This window comes from Sceloporus undulatus, chromosome 4 (assembly GCF_019175285.1).
Source record: "Sceloporus undulatus isolate JIND9_A2432 ecotype Alabama chromosome 4, SceUnd_v1.1, whole genome shotgun sequence".
NCBI classification, from domain to species: domain Eukaryota; kingdom Metazoa; phylum Chordata; class Lepidosauria; order Squamata; family Phrynosomatidae; genus Sceloporus; species Sceloporus undulatus.
The window spans coordinates 110,589,508-110,609,156 of record NC_056525.1 but is presented as its reverse complement, the minus strand read 5'-3'; the positions used below and the strand labels follow the sequence as shown (position 1 = coordinate 110,609,156).

The 19,649-nt window shown below is 37.8% G+C and overlaps 2 protein-coding genes across 6 annotated transcripts in view; both read right to left on the bottom strand.

Moving 5' to 3' along the window:
* Positions 1-2,369: 2,369 nt before the first annotated feature.
* LOC121929013 (hornerin-like) overlaps positions 2,370-19,649 on the bottom strand; it is a 128,563-nt gene continuing 111,283 nt past the window's right edge. Inside the window, exons 46-56 of the mRNA XM_042464337.1 lie at positions 19,609-19,644; positions 19,388-19,423; positions 19,014-19,043; positions 18,088-18,123; positions 17,798-17,833; positions 12,810-12,845; positions 12,023-12,058; positions 10,636-10,706; positions 6,498-6,576; positions 4,657-4,853; positions 2,370-2,436 (exon numbers count right to left, since the gene is read on the bottom strand). Coding sequence (XP_042320271.1) covers positions 2,370-2,436; positions 4,657-4,853; positions 6,498-6,576; positions 10,636-10,706; positions 12,023-12,058; positions 12,810-12,845; positions 17,798-17,833; positions 18,088-18,123; positions 19,014-19,043; positions 19,388-19,423; positions 19,609-19,644 — 660 coding nt within the window. The remainder of the gene's footprint in view (positions 2,437-4,656; positions 4,854-6,497; positions 6,577-10,635; positions 10,707-12,022; positions 12,059-12,809; positions 12,846-17,797; positions 17,834-18,087; positions 18,124-19,013; positions 19,044-19,387; positions 19,424-19,608; positions 19,645-19,649) is intronic.
* Positions 2,374-19,649, bottom strand: part of LOC121928779 — a 31,059-nt gene continuing 13,783 nt past the window's right edge. For all 5 annotated transcript variants that reach the window (XM_042463972.1, XM_042463976.1, XM_042463974.1 and 2 more), the window contains one exon: positions 2,374-2,436. The gene's annotated coding sequence lies outside the window, so the exon portion shown is untranslated. The remainder of the gene's footprint in view (positions 2,437-19,649) is intronic.

The window sequence follows — 19,649 nt, the reverse complement described above, 5'->3', positions numbered from 1 at the left end:
CAAGATGGGAACCTACTGGAATTTAGTATCTTCCCTTTCTTGGTGAGAAACTGATCTTTATCTAATTGGTATTCCAAAGTGTGGCCTAGATTTTTAAATAAGGGGGGAATGTGGCAACATTTCTACACAGACATAGCGGCTTTATTCCCAAGCAAGTATACCCAGAACTGCAACCACTGAATTTATTCAACAGGACTTTCTTCGTGGTAAGTGTGCACAGGAACGCAGATGTACAATGTACTCTTAAATTTGGGAAATAAATAGTGGATCCCTTTGTACTAAATTCAAAGAGACTAACTCCACCATAAGTGTGTCTGAGCAGTCTAGGCACATTTTTGTGAAGGAAAAATCCCATTGAATTCAATAGAATGTACCTTTAAGCATATCCTCCAACATTTCACATATTAAAACTGTGACACAATATTGCCAAGCAACATCAGGTTGTGGTTAAAATGGTAAAATGTGTTAATAAGGAAAAATACACAAGCGTGGAGATGCTGCAGCAATTGCTTTTGCCTAGACCTACTGGGAAGGGCAATACTCCCCCTCTTCTCCTCATCCCATGAGTTAATTAAATGCAAACTGTTTTTGCACTCTGAACTCAGTTAATAGTAACTGAAATACTGATAAGCTGAAAACAAAGAGGAAAAGCAAATGGAGGGGAGAGAAACAAATATTTTAAAAGCAACTGAAAAAATGGGATGATTGAGGATTAATCGGGATTGTCACTGTCAAATCAGAACAGTTGGAGGATATGCTTTAATGAACAGACTGGTAGTTCTAACAGCAAAACCAGTTCAGTGTAAGTTAGTAAACCAGCTTTAGTACAAATGTACTTATTCACCTCCGTTATGATTGGTACTAATAGGCTATAGTCCTGATTCTAAAACTTTTTAAGAGCTGCAGATGTTTTCAGTCAATTGCCACAAACATATATTTATAGACTTGCAGCCCAAACCAGCAAAAAGATTGAAAGCTAACAGAAAAAGACTGCTTACTTTGGGACCATATTGTCTGCTTCCTGAATAAGATGACTTCTAAAAAAACAAGAATCCTGTTATTTCTGTGCAAAATCAAATATGCACTGTGCCTGCAAGGGTGGGATGAAGGTGGAATTTGATATATGTCTCAGACCTTTTTGTAAGCTAAAGCCACTGACTTCAATGGAGCTTATACTACAACCCTATACACCAGAGGTCAGGAACTTCAGTCCTTATATGTTTAATCTAAGAACTTCCATCAGTCCTGCCCAGCATGGCCAGTGGTTAGGGATTGTGGGAGTTCTAATTCAAAACATGTGGAACTTCAAGTTTCTCTAACCTGGCTATATACTTCTCTGCAGACCTAAGTTCCAGTAAACTTGATCCCTTATAGGCGGATATAGGTTGCAGTCTTACTTCCAAGTTAATATAAACAGGGGCCATTGCAAGTTTTCTTTTACGGTATAAAGAATATACAGTAATAGCATGTTTCAAATATGAGATGAAAAACTGATTTCTTCCCTGAATCCAAAGAACAGCACAGTGTAGAAATGCAGGCAAATTAACCTTCTGCTTTCAAATCTCTGACTATGTGTAAGCTCTTTGTCTGCTAAAGAATATCTGTTGTAGGACCCCTGAGGGCTGCCCCAACTGTTCTTATGAGGCATTGCTTAAAGTTGTTGAGTCTTAATGTAACTCCTCATTCACAAATCCTGAGGCATACCTCAATGACTTTCAATCTTGCCTCCCCTAAATATGTTTCACTTTGGCTCCTAGAACTCCAGGTCACCATGTGTAATGATCAGGGTTTCTGGGAGATGAATTTGAAAATATTTGGCGCACCAAAGACTGAGAACTGATGCTTTAGAATCCACCCAATAATATTCGGCAACTGTGGTTTGCAGGGGAAGTTTTCTAGCAATGGGCAGTCCCTGCTGTGACTGATCTTCTCATGGAGAGGCCTCTGGTTAAAACCATTTAATTAAATAACTAAATAAATTTTACATGGGAAATGCCAGCAAAAGATATCAAGAGCTCCTTGTTGCATTATCATTTAGTGAGATATGCATATTTGCTTTTAAGTGAGTCCTGTTGGGTTCAGGCAAATGTGTAAGGCTGCAGCCACTGGGTATACTCTGCAGCCCTCTGGCATCAACAGCATCATAACATAATATAATTAATTTTATTAATTTGGAAAAAAATACTGATGGAAGTACATGCAGTTGTTTAAATATTAAAATCAAGCAAATCTTTCTTTTTGGAATTTTGGGATGAGGAAGTGGTTATCTATCAAGAAGGCACAAGGTGGCTAATGGATACCACATTCTTAATTATAGCAATTAATAAACGAAATGCTACAGCCTTAGGAAATACATTTGATAATAGCTCTTACATGTCCACTGTATTGGTTGCCTCCTCGTCCACCACCTTGCTGGTTACTCCCATAGTGGGAACCCTGTAAAATCAGAAAGGAATTGGGAAAAGATAATGATTTTTCATTGAAATTCCAGTGCATCTATGGACATTTATTAATAGTCAGAGCAAATATCTAAACAGTGGAGCAAATGTCTCCTGTTGTACTAGCTGTTTTGGCTGCAGTGGGATGTAAGCAATATTCAGACTCAGAGAAAGGGATCTCAACATGTCTCAATATGTTTCAGTACAATGCACTTTTTATTTTTAGGTACAGTAATTTGGGATGTTTTTGTGAATTTTGAGGCAACATTGTATATGTGCTTTTCTTAGAAAAAAAGAACAATGCTTTTCTTAGAAAAAAATTGATATTTTCATGAATAAATTCAAGTCGTGCACATTTTTTTCCACAAAAGTCCCAAAATGTGAAAAATTATCAAACAATGTCTGCATCCACATGGCAGAAATAATCCACTTTGATGCCATTTCAACTGTAAGGACTCAGTGCCATCAGACATTTAACCTTCTCTGGTACCAAAACAAACTACAGTCCCCAGAACACATAGAAGTTAAAGTGATACAAACTGGATTGTTTCTGGAGTTCCTGATTCAGCCAATATATAAAAACTCTAGTAATCTCACACTGGGGGAAGAAAACTTGACATTTTGTTTTTGTGTGTCACAACAAATCAAAGACTTCATCTCCAGATTCCATTGTATTGACTATAATAAACCTGTAAGCAAAGTGCTAATATAAAACTCACTGTCAGGCTAAAAATGTTGGAGTCTTATGCCTGGATATGAGTTGAAGGTGTGACATTGAAACAGAATGGCTAATCCTTTACTCTCACACGAATCCTATCATTCAGATTATTTACCTCTCCAGCCTCTATTAGCCACAAAGTGCTCCTTTGTTTTCCTATGTGGCTAACAAAGGTTTTGTGCAGGAAGCATTTGTTCCAGGAAACTGGAACAAGGGCAAATGCTTACTCCACCCTTACCATATGGCCCTGATCCAAATCACCCCCACTCAACATAGCTACTACTGTAGGAAAAGCAAAAGATCTCAAAAGTTCTGGTCACAGATTTTCTCATCATGCTGAGTCAGTCTCACAAAGCCATTTGTTGTTGTTATGTGCTTTCAAATCAATTTTGACTTATGGTAATTCTAAGGCAAACCTATCTGTTTTCTCAGCAAGCTTTATTCATAGGAGGGCTTTCACTGGCTTCCTCTAAGGCTAAAGAAAATGTGACTTGAACAAGGTCACCCAAAGGGTTTCCATGCCTGATTGTGGATTTGAACCCTGGTCTCTCATCATCTTAATCTGACCCTGAAACCTCTACACCACCGTGGCTCTACATTTAGCCATATGTAAATATTGTATATACTCATGAATAAGTCTAGAAATTAAGGTCAAACCACTGACCCCAAAAAACTGAATCAGTGTATCCACGTGCCAATATAAGTACTGCACTTTAACTCTTATTAAAGAAAGGAACCATCCTCTGGTGAAAGGCAAGAGCATAATCTGTCCGGGAAACATTGACCCTCCTCTTTCATCCATCCAGCCTTTAGTATCAGCACAGTTATGTGTGCTGAAATTTTGTAAGTTCTTTGACATCACTTTCCTTTGCTTTGTTCTTTACATCCGTTGTTACATGTTTTATCCTTGACTTATCCATGGATCGTATCAAAATCCAACTGCTCTTGACTTATACGTGAGGTCAATTTCTAGTCGAGTATCTACGATAGTTACTTTGGCTGCCTCTTTATTGACTTCTCTGCCAATAGGAACCCTGCACTTAAAACCACAGGCAATCATTATTTTAGTTTTTAATTTCATTCTATAGTCAGAAGAATGGCTATGAATTTATGCTGGATGATTTTAATACATCCTGTGTTTATGCATTTCAACAATGTTTAATAGTGTTTTACAGTGTTTAAATAGTTTTATGTGTTTCAATCTATGTTGTAACCACTCGATTCTTGAGGAGAGGCGGGGTAAAGTATATTAGGAGTAGTTTATTAGTAATTATTATTACAGTAAAATGTTAAATTCTGTTGAAGAATATTGCTTACTTGTACCACGCAAAATACTGGCTTCCCCTCGTCCACCACCATACGGCTGCTGCCACCATACTGCTTCCCGCGTCCACCACCATATGAGACTGCTGCTACATATGGGCTTCCTCGGCCACCAACACATATTGGGCTGCGCCCCAACCGGCTTACTTGCCACCACCATATTAGGCTGACACATACGAACATACTGCTTTCCTCGACCACCACCAGATTGGCTTTGCTGCCACAAGAGAGCTTCCTTCTCCACCACCATAAAAACTGCTTCTCCTCGTGTTTCCACCACCATACTGGCTGCTGCCACCAGACTGGCTGCTGCTAACCATATTGGCTACCATGTCCACCACCAGACGGGCGGCCTTGTCCACCAGAAGAAGAACCTGGTAGGAAAAAAGGTTTTGTAAGCGTTTTTGCCCCTAGTCAGAAAGACAACTGAGAGAGCTAGTTTGTATTTTACCCGAAGAACTGCCTGAAAAACTGAAGAACGCCTCTAGTAATGCTTTTATAGAAAGAATACACATCGGGATGGTCACTATGACAAAATTGGAGATGAGTTTACATATTCCTTCCAGTTCTGGACAATGTACGATGGGAGCAAAGGCCAGAGCCATCATATAATCATAAATTAATTCGATTTTAAAAATGCAACAGAAAGGTTTTTTTTGGAAAGGGAACAATGAATGGTGACTGGAATTATAGCAGAAAATAGAGTGTATGAAGAGGTATAAACCACAAAAGCAAGTTATATTGATTACTGAGGAAAGAAAAAACAAAAAGCTTTTTAAAATTCCACATGATAAGATCTTATCATTGAACCAAAAATATAAAAATGGAAGGGTAGACAAAATATGAGAGCCCTCAATGAGCACTGTGATAGACCCAGTCCAATGAATAACTGTGGCAATGACTAGATTTGGATCAATAAACACTAAAATGTTTGAAGAACCTTCAAGCATAAGAACTAAGACAATTCACACGTAGTAACATAATATGTTATTATAACACTAAAACTAACAAAGCATGGTTTTGACGTAACTGGGTTTTAGAAACAATTTGTTAATGAGCCTCCTTAAATGTTTCGCACAATCTTCTCCTTTCCTGTTTAGAACTGCCAACGAAATGTTCAGCCACTAACTATGCTTATGCTCTCCTGCTAGGGTCTGTCTCCTATGGTCAAAACACAGAAGCCTAATACAGGGGGGTAAAATGGCACAATATCAGCCTAGCTGCAAGTATTCTACTGACTACAGAAATTCATTCACAAAATACTTCAAAGTTTGGTGGAGAAACAGAATTAGCTACTCTAATGTTAGAGGGATAGCAGCCCAGAAAGAAGGTGATTCATAAAGACAAGAAATCATGTGTGCCTAGTAAATGAACACAGCAGAGAAATGAATACTTCAGAAAACCACCAGGGCAATAGCAATCCACCCTGAAAGAAAAGAGAAAACACCATGTCATATTTCTTGACTGAAAGGAATAATAATAAAAGCTGGCATCTTACAGAATGTCTGATTTAAGAAAGAACTTAGATTCAAATGAAAATCTGTTTCCCTTGACTGAGTAGAATCATGGAATGTATGTACTCCTAGTACCTAATAGTCAGCTCATGATTCTTCAAGATGCCAGTTTCCTGTTTCAGATTTTTTAGGTCAAATATCGCCTTGGTCGCCCTCCAGTTAAATTATTAAGGATTTTATCCAGTGGACGCACACATATAAACTGGGAAGGGCTACACAAATGCTTTACTGTGCTAGTTCTATAAGGTAAATAACAACAACCAACAGTAGGAATAGTAGTAAAAGTAGGCAAAGTAATATGTAGAAATATCTTAGCATCGTTGAGACTAACGGACACAGTTAAGTCAAAGGTGCTACAAAATCTCTCTACATACTGATTCAACAGACTAACACGGCTATATCTTTGAATTCTACCAGTAGAGGAAGTAATAGGAGAATTGTATTTCCAGGATGGTCAGCTTGTATCTGAACAAATGCAACGATAGTGTAAGAGGGAACACTTACCTGTCCACCAGGCTGTCTGCCTCCAGTATGATGAGTCTCTATATTAGAAAAAGACATTTTAATGAGCTGAATTACAGACCTATAACAACATGAGAGTTCATCAACAGAATTCAGAGGTTTACATAATCATATGTATGAGGAAAGAAAGCTACCAGGCCCACTCTGTTGACTTCCTGAGGGGAAGATGAATCCTGTATTTAAAAGTGGAACCACAGTGATTTGTATGCTTCGGAGCTTTTTGGTTCATACACTGATTGAAGAGTAAGTTCATATTAATCTATGTTTTAATGAATAAAAGTAAAATGCAAAATGGACATTCAAATGACCATTAAAAAGGATATCCAGCACTGAAAAAAAGCACACCCAAAGGTTTTGATGTGAAGTGACCCATCAATGATGGGTTGTAAGGGGAATGACGTTGTTCTGCCAGCATAGCCAGCAGTGAAGCAAGATTCAAGTTATGTTCAAACAATACTTGGAGGGCACACATATCCCCTTCCCTGCTGCAGCATACACAGTGTGGAAAAAGTTAGATGAATGAATCAGCCATAATGAACAGGGGAGAACCTCCATAGCCTGTGCTCCAGTGACCAGTTGTTCACCAGCTTCACATCCCAGTAAAAAAAATGCGTCCAGCATAAACTAATTGGGAGAGCAGAATAAAGTTTGAAGAGGACAGCTCACAGCACCAGGAGTTACAACATTTTCCTTAGCCCTCTTATTCTCTTCTTATCTGTCTTTAAAATACTTGTCCCCATTAAAACTGAACTAGCCTTAGGAAAGCCTCTGCAGCTGTGTTCAGACAATTATTTCTTTGGTACAAAAAAAAAAATCAACTTTCCCATGATGGCTATGAGCAGTAGAATCTTAAACTACAATGGTACCTAATCCATATGCAACACAATGGGGGAAGGAGATGTATGCTGGGGGTGGGGTGGGGAGCAGTTTCCCTAGATCAGTTTTTCATATCTTTGGGCTCTCCATTTGTCAAATATGGTGTCCATAATGCTATCATGGTTGATGAGAGTGCTAGCAAAGATAAATGAAGAGTGTTCAAGATACAACAGCAAGCTTATTAAGATATGCTGATCTAGGTGGTCAGCACAGATCATCTGGGAATAGGTATGTGTTTATAGTGCCTTGAGTACTATCACAGACAAAGTCAGATAGTTGGTAACACAATAAAATAAAAAATACTATGGTCTTTGTATCAACTGGGTTTGGTCCCAAGACCCACCATGGATACCAAAATCCATAGATGCTCTAGTTCCTCATATACCAGTGTAGTAAAATGTTTTTCTTATGTAAAATAGTTAAATCAGGGTTTGCTTTTTTGGAATTTAAAAAAAATTTTCAAGCTGAACCTATGGATAAAAGATCAGGGATACGGAGGGCTGGACGTACTACAAGTCGCTAAGATATGCAACTCTGAAAGAAGTGAAGTGCTCTTTTCTGATGACTATTTTATGGTGAAGCATGCAAATGAATATCTCACCTTTGCTCTGCTCTAAAGAATATAGTGAATCTGGTATACATGTCAAAACATTCTGAAGAAATGTTTCCTGGCTAGCAGACTGACCTCCTCCTGAGAATCCTTGAACAGCTTACACAAGGTATCAATTTCTGTGCTAACAGTATTTTTACCTTCCACCATGAAAATGGATACTCATTTCGGCTTGGCTTTTAAAATGTTAATTTCTTACCTGTCCACCAGCCTGACTGCCTTCTGGAGAAGTTTGAGTTCTATAAACAAAATTAAAATTAAAATAATTGTTTGTTGCTCTTCCTATGCTTTTCAATAAAACAATCTCTCATTCTCTCATCTCTATTTGTGGCTTGGATTTCTTTTGAAAAAATAAAATATTTATGCCTTGTCCAGCTAGGAGGCATAATTCTTACCTGTTCACCAGACTGACCACCGCCTAGGAAGATTGTTCTGAAAAAAGATTAGAATTGAATTGATTTTTCTGTTCAGATGTTTTATGGTGGGCTCTTGTAGGGGAATCGGAGGATGTCCAACCCAATCCCGTTTAGGGGCATTTATGTATAGGAGGAAGCTTTGACATGCCTTTCTTTAGCTGGGACTATTTGAATACTACAACCATTATAGCACTATAATCTACTTTAACTACAATGGCTTCATCATGTGGAATCCTGGATTTGTAGTTTGGGGAGCATTAGAGCTTTTTGGCTGAGAATTCTAAATGCCTTTCCCTAAACGCAATCCATTTCATGGAATGTAACCATGGCAAGAAGTGGAAGCATACTACTACAATAGTGTAATGTGAAAGACCCCTGACAAAAAACCTGACCATGCACTGCCTTCCTGACACCAACTGTCATGCAGTGTGCTACAGCAGTGGTCATAAATCATTGTTCAACAGCACACATGTGAGAGTAAATGGGAAAATGGATTTAGCATTCATTCATTTCGTCTTCCTCACTCAACTATGAAATGTCATGGCTTCAGTACTATGCAGAGCAACTTGACACTTATGCATAGGGAAGATTACCTTATAAACTGACACTTTAAAAAAGTTTGAAACCATTTTAACAGTGAGAGTAGAAATCCCTTCACCAACAAAAATTCTAGAAATAGCAGTCTATTGTTAGAGGGACAAAAATTAATTTTTAAATTTGTACCTAGAAGAGGAGAGTTTGGATAGTGAACTGTCTTTTTCATGACAACTGGGAACACATTTTTCCATTTAATATGAAGATTTTTACAGTCCCGATTCCACACACAGGGTTCAGCCTGTGTCATCTAAACTAGATATCGCAAGGTTGGGGGCAACTTGGGACATTTGCCTTTACAGACAACCACAAAGAGAGTAGGCTTTCTTTCTGCAATGTAAGATGTTATCTTAGTAAGATAAGCGGAAAAGCAAAAGTATATTTTTTCCCGTAGGCATCACAGAACTATAGGGAAATCGGTTGTAAAAAAGGAATTTGTAACTTTTTCGTATCTAACAACATCCAGAGGCCACAAGTTTCCCCAGTCTGTTGAAACACAAGGCTGATTTCCTTAAACAATGTGCATTCCCTAAAAATGGACAAGATTGTTTTGGACATAAATAACTTCCCTTAGTCTCTCGGCTGACCAGGATTTAGGCAGTTTCTGAGCCTATAATTTGAGTCATAATCTGACTCAAATTCCAGGTTTCTTCCTTTTAAAGAAACTAATAGTTTGTGTGCTTCAAGGATATTAGGTAATGTTTATGGCATTAGGGTTGGTATTTTAAAAAGAGTTATTTAATTCTAATCAATGACCAAGTATATAAGCTTACATATATAAAATGACTTTTTTGTTTGCTTTCCATAGTAGTAGAATTCAAAGATATAGCCATGTTAGTCTGTAAAATCAATACGAGAGAGATCTGGTAGCACCTGGACTAACTGAAAGAAATAAGTTGGCAGCACGAGCTTTCCTAGACTTCAGTCTACTTCCTCAGATGCACTAATGCATATGAGGAAGTAGACTGCAGTCTACAAAAGCTCATGCTGCCAATTTCTTTCTTTCAGTTAGTCTCAAAGGTGCTACCAGATCTCTCTACGTACTGACTTTTTTGTTTGTTTCATTGTTCTTGAGGTTGTTCACCCAAATGCATTCTGCATTTACCTCTTAATTAAAATATATATGATTCTGTTTACAATTTTGAAGCCTTAACTCCGTCTCCCCCTCACACTTACTTTCTTGCATTTGGTGCGCTCTTTTTTCTCTTTTCAGTTTATAACCAGCAAATTGATATTAAATGTATATTAGTCTGACCTCAGTTTTTAGGATCTAACTTGATTGCCAATTTGTATGTGCCCCAATGATTTTTTTTTAATAGCTATGAAACTGAGCTGCAATCACATCTAACAATCAGAAACATGGATTTCTAAGATCAACAACGAGTTGTTTCTTAGGTCATCTCACAAACACCCACACACACACACCACACACACACATAATATTTTAAATTCACACATATCTTCAATTACATTTTAAAGTGGACTACATGCTTGAGCTGGGCTGGACTGGACTGGTCATTCAAACTGAGAATACCCTAATTAAACTCTGGGGGCCAGAATCCATTAAAAAAAAACTTCGTCCATGTTCATGTTTACAATACCACCTATAGCATGAGATTTTTACCTTGCATACTGGCTGCCACACCATATGATCACCCTGTCCCGTATTGGCTGCTGCCCACCATATGATCCACCCTATATGAATTTTTTTTTTCAAAATTAATATTTTGCTCTTAATATGAATATTACATCTTTAAACATGAACAATCTTAAACCAAATCTGAGCTGGTGAATTACAATGGGGGTAAAAGCACATCCTCCTAGACAGAGACCCTTGGCTAAGGAAGGAACTCTAGTCAGTCCAAGGGGAGGATGGATCCAAAGTTGCCTCATCCGATGAAGAAGGATGAAATCAGACAACAACAGCTAGCTAATTGGAATTGCTATAGCGAGATATCCCCCCACCATCCTACTTCAAGAAGGGGAGAAGTTAAAATAAGAGTATTTGCAATCCTTTTGTTCAAGCCAAAACAAGGTGGAAGAAGTGAATGAGGTGGGTCACTTCTCCGTGACCCCATTTAGGATAGTGCTGTAAGTATTTACTCACTTACCTCAGCGAAAAGGTTATTCTATGTTTTCTAGCTCTTTTGTATCATTATCTTACACTCTCTACATTAAATGTTGTTGTGTCGGGTGCCTTCAAGTCTTTCTGATTTACTGGACACCTACGGACAGCCTATCATGGGGTTTTCTTTGGCAAGATTTATTCAGATAGGTTTGCCTATGCCTTCTCTGAAGGCTGAGAGAGTGTAACTTGCCCAAGGTCACTCAGTTGGCTTCATGGCCAGGTTGAGAATTGAACCTTGGTCTCCAGAGTCACGAGTCTACAGTCAAATCACTATGCCAAGATAAATTATACTATAAAATGATTTTTACCTGTCCATATGTGGCTGCTGCCATAGTGATCACTATTGGCCGCCCTATACAGAAAACAGTTATTAATTTACAAAAGACCTACTTAGTATATTTGTATAAACTGGTTTTTTAGATCAAGAGACTGATTGATTGATTGATTGATTGATTGATTGAATTTATAGCCCCCTTCTCCCAGCTCATGATTCAAGGAATAAGCATAGGCTTATTTTAATTTTATATTATGTGGATGGTCATGGACTGAGCAGGAGGAATGTTTCCCCTCACCATTTCATGGTAACCCTCTCTCAATTCATCAACATGCCCCACTGGCTATATAAGGACATACAGTATTAATATGATATACATTGTAAAGAGTTTTAACTGTCCATAATGGCTGCTGCCACATATGATCCACTGTCCACCCTGCACCAGAAACCACTATAGCTTCACAAATTTATGACTGAATTTTAAATTACTTTCTATATTTAAGAGCAGAAATAAACTCAACATTATTCTTATTAAATATTGTTCCCATGTATATGCTTATTGCTATGACATGTGGCACCTATTATATATGAGTTGTTAAATGTTTTTACCTGGTCATAAGGCTGCTGCTTCCATAATGATCCACCCTGAACAGAAAAACAATTGCTACTTTAAAAACATGTTGTGCAATAATACAATAATTTACATGTTAACAAGTTAGGGGCTGAGCAGACAGGCCAAAATAAAGCTGCTTCGGTCACTTTGGAGGTATGCTGTTTAAATTATGATGTGTCCTAAAGGCTGGAAGCCATGTCAAAGCCACGTGCCGACCTATGGACTAGAGCACAGCTTTGGCTCGGCTTCTGGCCTCTTAAGATGCCTGTGTCATTTAGACAGCATACCTCCAAAGTGACCTGAAGCGCTTTATTTGGCCTGTCTGTTCGGGACCTTACTTTCTGTCTCTGAGAGCAAGATTATGCTTCAGGCATGGGAAATATATTTTAAAACATTTGGAAACTAGTTAAAAAAAAACCATGTTTCTCAAGTGTTGGGAAACCCTGGTGAGTAAAATGTGAACTGATGAGAATCTTTGCAGTTCACAACTTATTCTGTGAAAATTTGTACAAGTGTTGTTGTTTTTTGTACAAAACCTCATTTCTGCACCAAAGATATTGTTTCCACACACTAACTTAGATTTTAAACTGAAAATGCTGTCTACAGAGCAAAAATGCTATTTTCTGTCAAAAAAAGTGGCTTTGCAATAAGTCCCAAACCACAAATAGTCTTTGAAACTGTATAGTTTTTGTAGTGGTAAGAAAATTGCGAAAATTATTTGTACTTCCAATCAAGAATAATTAGCTGAGAATACTTCTGTAGAATAGGCATAAAGTTTTTTACCTGTCCATATTGGCTACTGCTCCCATAGGATCCACCCTGTGCAAAAAAGTGATAGTTAAAAACACAACTGTTGGAAATAACAACATCTCTTTAAAGAGCTACTTTCTGATTTCGAAAAGAAAGTGTAGTTTTTACCTGTCCATAGTGACTGTCACCCCATATGATCCACCCTGTTCAGAAAACAGTTATTGTTTAAAAAATATTGTTTGTTACCAAAATACACATATCATAGTTTATATATTACCATAGGTTTTTTTTGCATCAGCTGTTTTAACACTTAAGAACAGTAAACACCCCCCAAAATGTGTTATTTATTTCTTTATTTTTCTTTCTGTGCAAGTATAGAGTATATCATATAATACTTTTTTTAAAAAAATTACCTGTCCATATTGGCCTCCATAGATCCACTTGGTCACCCTGAACAGAAAAGATTGATTACTTTTAGAAGAAAAGGATGTGTTATTGTTGAAACAACAGATTACCTTAGAACATCTGCATTAAGCCAGTTTCAATATTCAAGAACAGAGATTGCCACAAACTTATTTATTTTATTGTGTATATCTCAGTGTTCAGTGCAGGCCTTCCCATGAACAGAATATTGTCCCACCAAAGCAAGAGGGTGGCAAACTGTGGTCTTTGCTGCCAAGGGGCACCCATTTATCAGCAGATGGGCTTCCAGATCTGTGATCCTGCCATGGAGGATGACACAGTGTGGTAGTGTCCTGGCAGTGGTCCACAAAGTAGTGTTCACTCTATCCATCACTCTAATGGTGATCAGAGCTTCTGGAGCAAACCAATCATTGCTTGGGAGCACTGCCAATTTGGATGGCCATGGCAATGGGGACAAGTTGGCCCAGCCCAATATTATTATTATTATTATTATTATTATTATATTATTATTATTATATTTTTAAATGCCTTGCAAGTGTGCATCTTGGGAGATATAGCCACAGAGATAGAAATCTTAAAATAAATAACTATTGATAAAGCTACTTTCTATCCCTTAAGGAACTGAACATAATATTAAATTTATTTTACTTTATATCAGCATAGTTTTACACATAGCGGGTTTTACTTAAGTATTAGAAGATTTTTACCTGTCCGTACTGGGCTGCCATATGATCCACCGTGGCTGCCCTATAAAGAAAATAATGGTTACTAAAAGAGATTGTGGCAAATACATATTAATCTTACGCATGCTCATGCATTTGTGTCCTCATGCTGGTGAGAAATAAGAGAAATAAGAAGATTTTGTGTCTTCCCTTGTCTGTTTTGCATGCTTTGAAATATCTCTAAACGACCTACCAATACATCATTCAAAATTTAATAATCAATCTAAAGTATTAAAAACATCAAACAGGAAGTGAAATACATAGCTAATGAAAAATAAAGCTAGTAACAGAAGCAATAACATAACAATTCAAAGCTTAATGAATGGAACATCTTCCCATCACTATGTTCAAATCCCACACCAGGGTGAATTCATCAGTGGAGACAAGGGTGCTGATGAACATGTATATTATATTCATGCAGGCAAGAGATGAAAAAGAGAGAAGCATGCATTCAAATATCCCGTCTCTTAATAGCATTTTGAATAGTGTCCAGATAACCTAGGCCTCATCTGCACTGGCCAGGATACTCCAGGGCAAGCCCAGAGTATCCTAGCCCCAGAGCTACTCCAGCCTCCCCACATTACCTGGCTTCTTGTCTGGTCTATTGACCATAATAAAAATTATTCTTATTCTCCTGACCCTTCATTCTGCATTCAAGGTGTGACTGTCTGCACACATGTCTTTCAGAGCCACCTGGTGCAGGGAATAGCCAAGGGGGGGGGGTGCCATGGGGGTCTGGGATCCCCCTTCCATAGATACAATGAATGGCGTGCGCCACGCACCACCATGCCCATGGCCCCTTTAATGGTGGCAATTTAGTCTGGACCCCCCCCCAAAATCCTGGCTACGTACCTGCCTGGTGTATCTACCACTGCCACAAGTTTGCCTCACTTTGAGGTCCGGAGTGGAGGCCCCGCCAACAATCACATGGCTGGGCATCTCATTCTGACTTCAGAACAAGTACTGAAGGCTCCAGATCTTCCCAGAAATCCGGATTGATCGAGGTATTTTTTTAAAATTGTGTTAGGTTGTATACTTCCAGTTCTGATGCTAAATTTGCCAACTTCCGGACTATTCACACCAGGAACTGGGGTTTGGACTGTGCAATCTCTGAACAGGATGCTGCCGGAAGGGAGGGGATGTGCCTCTTGTCCCTTTCAGGACCAAGATGAAAGTACTGTATTTCTGGCTTTATAAGACTCTTTTTTAACCAGGAAAATCTTCTCAAAAGTCGCGGGTCATCTTATATGCCAGGTGTCATCTATATAGGGCAGAACTGGAGAATCTGCGAGTCGCCACATATGGTGGGGGGGAGCTCAAAAACCGGCAGGCGGGCAAATCCCCTGCCGTATGTGGAATCATTGAAAGGCAGCTATGCTCTGATAGTTTTGGAGACAGGGAGGGCTGGGCAGGCAGGAGGCTGACCAGTCCCAAGCAGGCTTTTGTATACAATAAGGTTTCCTGCTAAGTTACCTGCATGTCATAAGCATTGAATTAAAATTACCATATTGAAATCAACTCTGATGTTTTTTTAATTTTTATTTGTGGTGTGCGTTGGAAAGGAGGGGGTAGTCTTATATGGTTGAGTATGTCCCAAACTCTATATTTTTAACTGGAAAAGTTGGGGGTATCTTTATACGCCCAGTTGTCTATATGCCAGAAATATCGTAAACTTGAGCAGATTTGTTTTAAAAAAAACTGTCAAAATGTGTTCAACCAGTGTTAGGATTCTGCATCCGCACTCAAAAATAATCTAGGTTGACACCACTTTAACTGCTATGGAAGTCCTGGGAATTTTAGTTTGTGGGACATTTAGTCTTCTCTGTCAGAGAGTTTGATGCCACAACAAACAACAGTTCCCAGAATACCATAGCATTGAGCCATAGCAGTTAAAAAATGGTGTCCACACGATTTTTCTGCAATGCGGATGCCAGCCTTAATCCGAATAGACGAATTTTCCAAAGATACTTTAAAAGTATATAAACACATTGCAGTGCTAGCCTGTATTATCAGAAGACAATATATCAACTCGATAGGAAAGGTGGGGAACTTTCTGCCATTCAGGTGTTGATGCAACTATTACTGTCAGCAGGGTCCCCATGCTCAGACTAGTTAAGGTTAATGGAGATTACAGGTTAGCATTCATGCGGGCACACATTATATAGCCGTAAACACTAGTTCAACAAAATAATCATTAAAGTGATTTTTAACTGTCCATAAGGGTCTGCCAACCGACCATATGACCACCAACCTATTAACCAAATATATATTTTATTATTATTATTATTATTATTATTACGATTATAAAAGCAGTTGATTTTGGCAGAGTTTGGAAAAAGAAACTTGTTCCCACTACATACTACAATGTTTGAAAGGTAGCCCATTCTCATTAGTTATTAAAAAGATGACAAAATAGATTATAACAAATTGAACAGCTTGTAATTTATCTATTTCCTTAATATTTTTTTTTTGAGAAAGAATACCTTCAGATTATAATAGAATGGCACAAAATGTGAATAATGCCTATCAAAATGTCTCCAAAATGTGGGTTAATTGTTGAAACTAATTAGAAACTAATTTCTACAGTAAAGTAACTGTGCTTTTATTAACTAATTATAATTAATTTCTTAATTATGTTACTTTTAAAATGTAAAACTGTTTCCCCATTACTACCTCCCAATAACTATTTGCAGCTAACAGCATTACTTGTGATTCATTAGTTCAAAAAAAATGACTGTAGCTGAAACACCAAATTATCTGCATTACATTGAGAGTACTGTATTTTCCGCACTCAAAGAGAGTAAATGTAGAACGCACATTCCCCCTTCTCTCTACATACTTTTCTACTAGAATCTGTATTTCTATCATTTCTTCCAATTTTTCCTGGCCTCTTACGAGAAGGTCGAATCGGTGAATAAATTTGGTGATCTCAGTTGTTAAATAAAATAGGAGCACTCATACAGAATGTAGGGACTTCTACATATTCAAGGGTCTCCTTTTAATATTATTTATAAATATAGGGAGATTAAAAAAAACAGCTCCATAAGAATTAAGAATACTCAGTAGCCCCTTAAAATTATGGAACATAAACAGAAACTGAACATCCTTTGAAAAACTACAAGCAAACTTGTTGGAGAAGGAGAGAGAGGACACTGGTCTTTTGGAGACTATAACATAGGAGTGGACAGTTATGGATAGTGTACCATCCATCCCATTTTCAAGCTTCTGGAGCTATGCAAGCTGTACCCACATTTTTTTCTTTTTGAAACCAGACGTTGCCACCTGGTGACCTTCCATTTTGGGGAAGATTAGACTGTTTTGGATTCCCCAAAATGCCACTACCCCCCAATAGTTTCAAAATAGAGATCCACTCAACCTTGAAGCTTTAGGGCGCAATTCTCCATTTAGGGCTGAAAACATTCAGTGATGGTAGGTTGGGATGGTCCATAGTAGTAGGCTTGGCTAGCCACTTGCGGCTGTACCATCATTACCCTTGCCACAACAATTACAGAATATAGCTGCAGTTGGGATTACTTTTGGGGAGGAATATATGCCATGGGGAGGCTTTAAGTTTCAGGAATGTTTAGAAAGATTTTGGGATTTAGGAATGTAGGAAAGCTGTCATTTTCCAGTCTCACTGTCCAGAAAGCACTGTATATAGTGAGAAAATACTGAGACCCAAACACTACAGTGATATTCAGTAGGGCAGAGAGAGATTTAGAGAGGCTACAAAAGTGAGGACTAGTGTCCTTGGCCCATACTTCCAGAAAATTACTTCTGGACCCTATAAGGATTCAGTCCCAGATTGGTTCAAGCCCTGAGTAGAAGAGTTCATATAATACTAGGAACTAGGTCCTCACATTAAAAGAACCTTACCTGTCCAGAGTGAGTACTACCACCATACGATCCACCCTGTGCACAAAGCAGACAAAAATATTACACACACACAACACACTTGAAATGTATTATTGCTGTATTATTTTGGCATTGCTAACAGTTCTGTATTTAGGAGTTGAATTAAGTTTAATTTAATGTGCTACATTCTATATTTACATGGTATGCATGTGTGTGTGTGTGTGTGTACATACATGTCTGCATGTGTGTGTGCGTGCTTGCTTGTGTGTATAGATAAAGATATTAAATATATACTATAAAATAATTTTTACCTGTCCATATTGGCTTCCTCCACCATATGATCCATCCTGTGCAGAAAAGAGTTATTAATTAGAAAAGGATTATCGTATGCCTGCACTAAACTCTGTTCCACATTGCAGAACATACAAATCAACTTTTTCTGTACTCAGTATTAAACTGTTTTCTAAGCCCCAAAGAAAAAATAAATAGAAAATACAGAGAAGATTTATAAACAGAGTAGATATAAAACTGCTTATTGACTGTCACTGTCAGATCCACTGTATCCATGCAATACAGAAAACTGAGGACCTGAGTCCCACGTGACATTTATAATAACACTGAGATTTCTGGCCTCTCCCTCTTGTACTTCTCTTTGGCAGTGATGAGATACTTTGCAGCATTTTATAGCTCCTGGAACAATTTTTGGGTGCTTCTTTTCACACTGGATTCTTCTCTCATACAAGTCCAGCACCAGATTCAACCCTTATAATTTGAAGCAGGCATTACCTCAGTATAGATGCACTAAGCTACTGTCGTTGTTCACCCATCATATATAAGAATAAAAATAGCTCATTATTAAGGATAGCTAGGTTGCCTTTTTGTTTTTCCAATGGCATCCATTTGGATGATTTTAAAAAAATTGGTAGGCTTTTGAAATTGACTGAGTGAAAGTGACTGTTATCAGCTGGGCCTTGTACTTATCTAAGGATTTTTTAAAAAGTGTTTTTAGTTGTCTCGGATTAGGCTTTTAGCTTAGTTATGTTTTGATACTCACCCTTGTTTTGGGTCTTATTTATATTATTGTTTTATTTAATATTATTGGGAACCACCTTGAGCGTCATGGGGGGGGGGGGGAAATGCAGGATATAATCCAAATAAATAATCAAATAAATAAATATTATTACTCATAGAAGTTATTATATATTGAGTTTGTATATTATATATTATAATTTCTTACCTGTCCATATGGGCTGCCACCATATGATCCCTGTAGAGAAAATAATCATTATTTTTTAAATACCCATCACTGAATCTCTCCTAAGTCACAAGCCTTAAAATGTGTATTTTGCAATGTCTCTTTATACTGGATTTTACTGCTGTTTACATGTTACCTGCCTGCAGCATCTTTCAGAAAGACACCTTTTTCATAGCACCCTCTTTAGCTGAGGTGTTACAAAGAAGGTGACATTTTAGGGTGTGTGGTAGTTGGCTGAGTGTGTGTTCCGCCTTCTGGAATTCTTAGAATTAAAATCAATTTTAAAAGATTATAAGTAACAAACAAACAAATAAATGTATAAAAGTACTTTACTGTATTTTTAAAATTGTTTTTACCTGTCCATATTGGCTGCCGCCACCATAATATCCACCCTGCAATGAAAAATTATTATTTGTTTCAAAACAGATTTTATCAGTGAGGCACTAAGAAGCTTTAATGCTATGTTGCCTTAATATGTCTATATTTTAAAAACTTTATTAAATCAGAAGGAGAAAGAAGAATAAGCATTTTATTTTTCTCACTCCAAATATATGATATGTTTTTTAAAAAATTGTACCTGTCCATAGTGGCTGGCACTGCCATATGATCCCCCCTGAA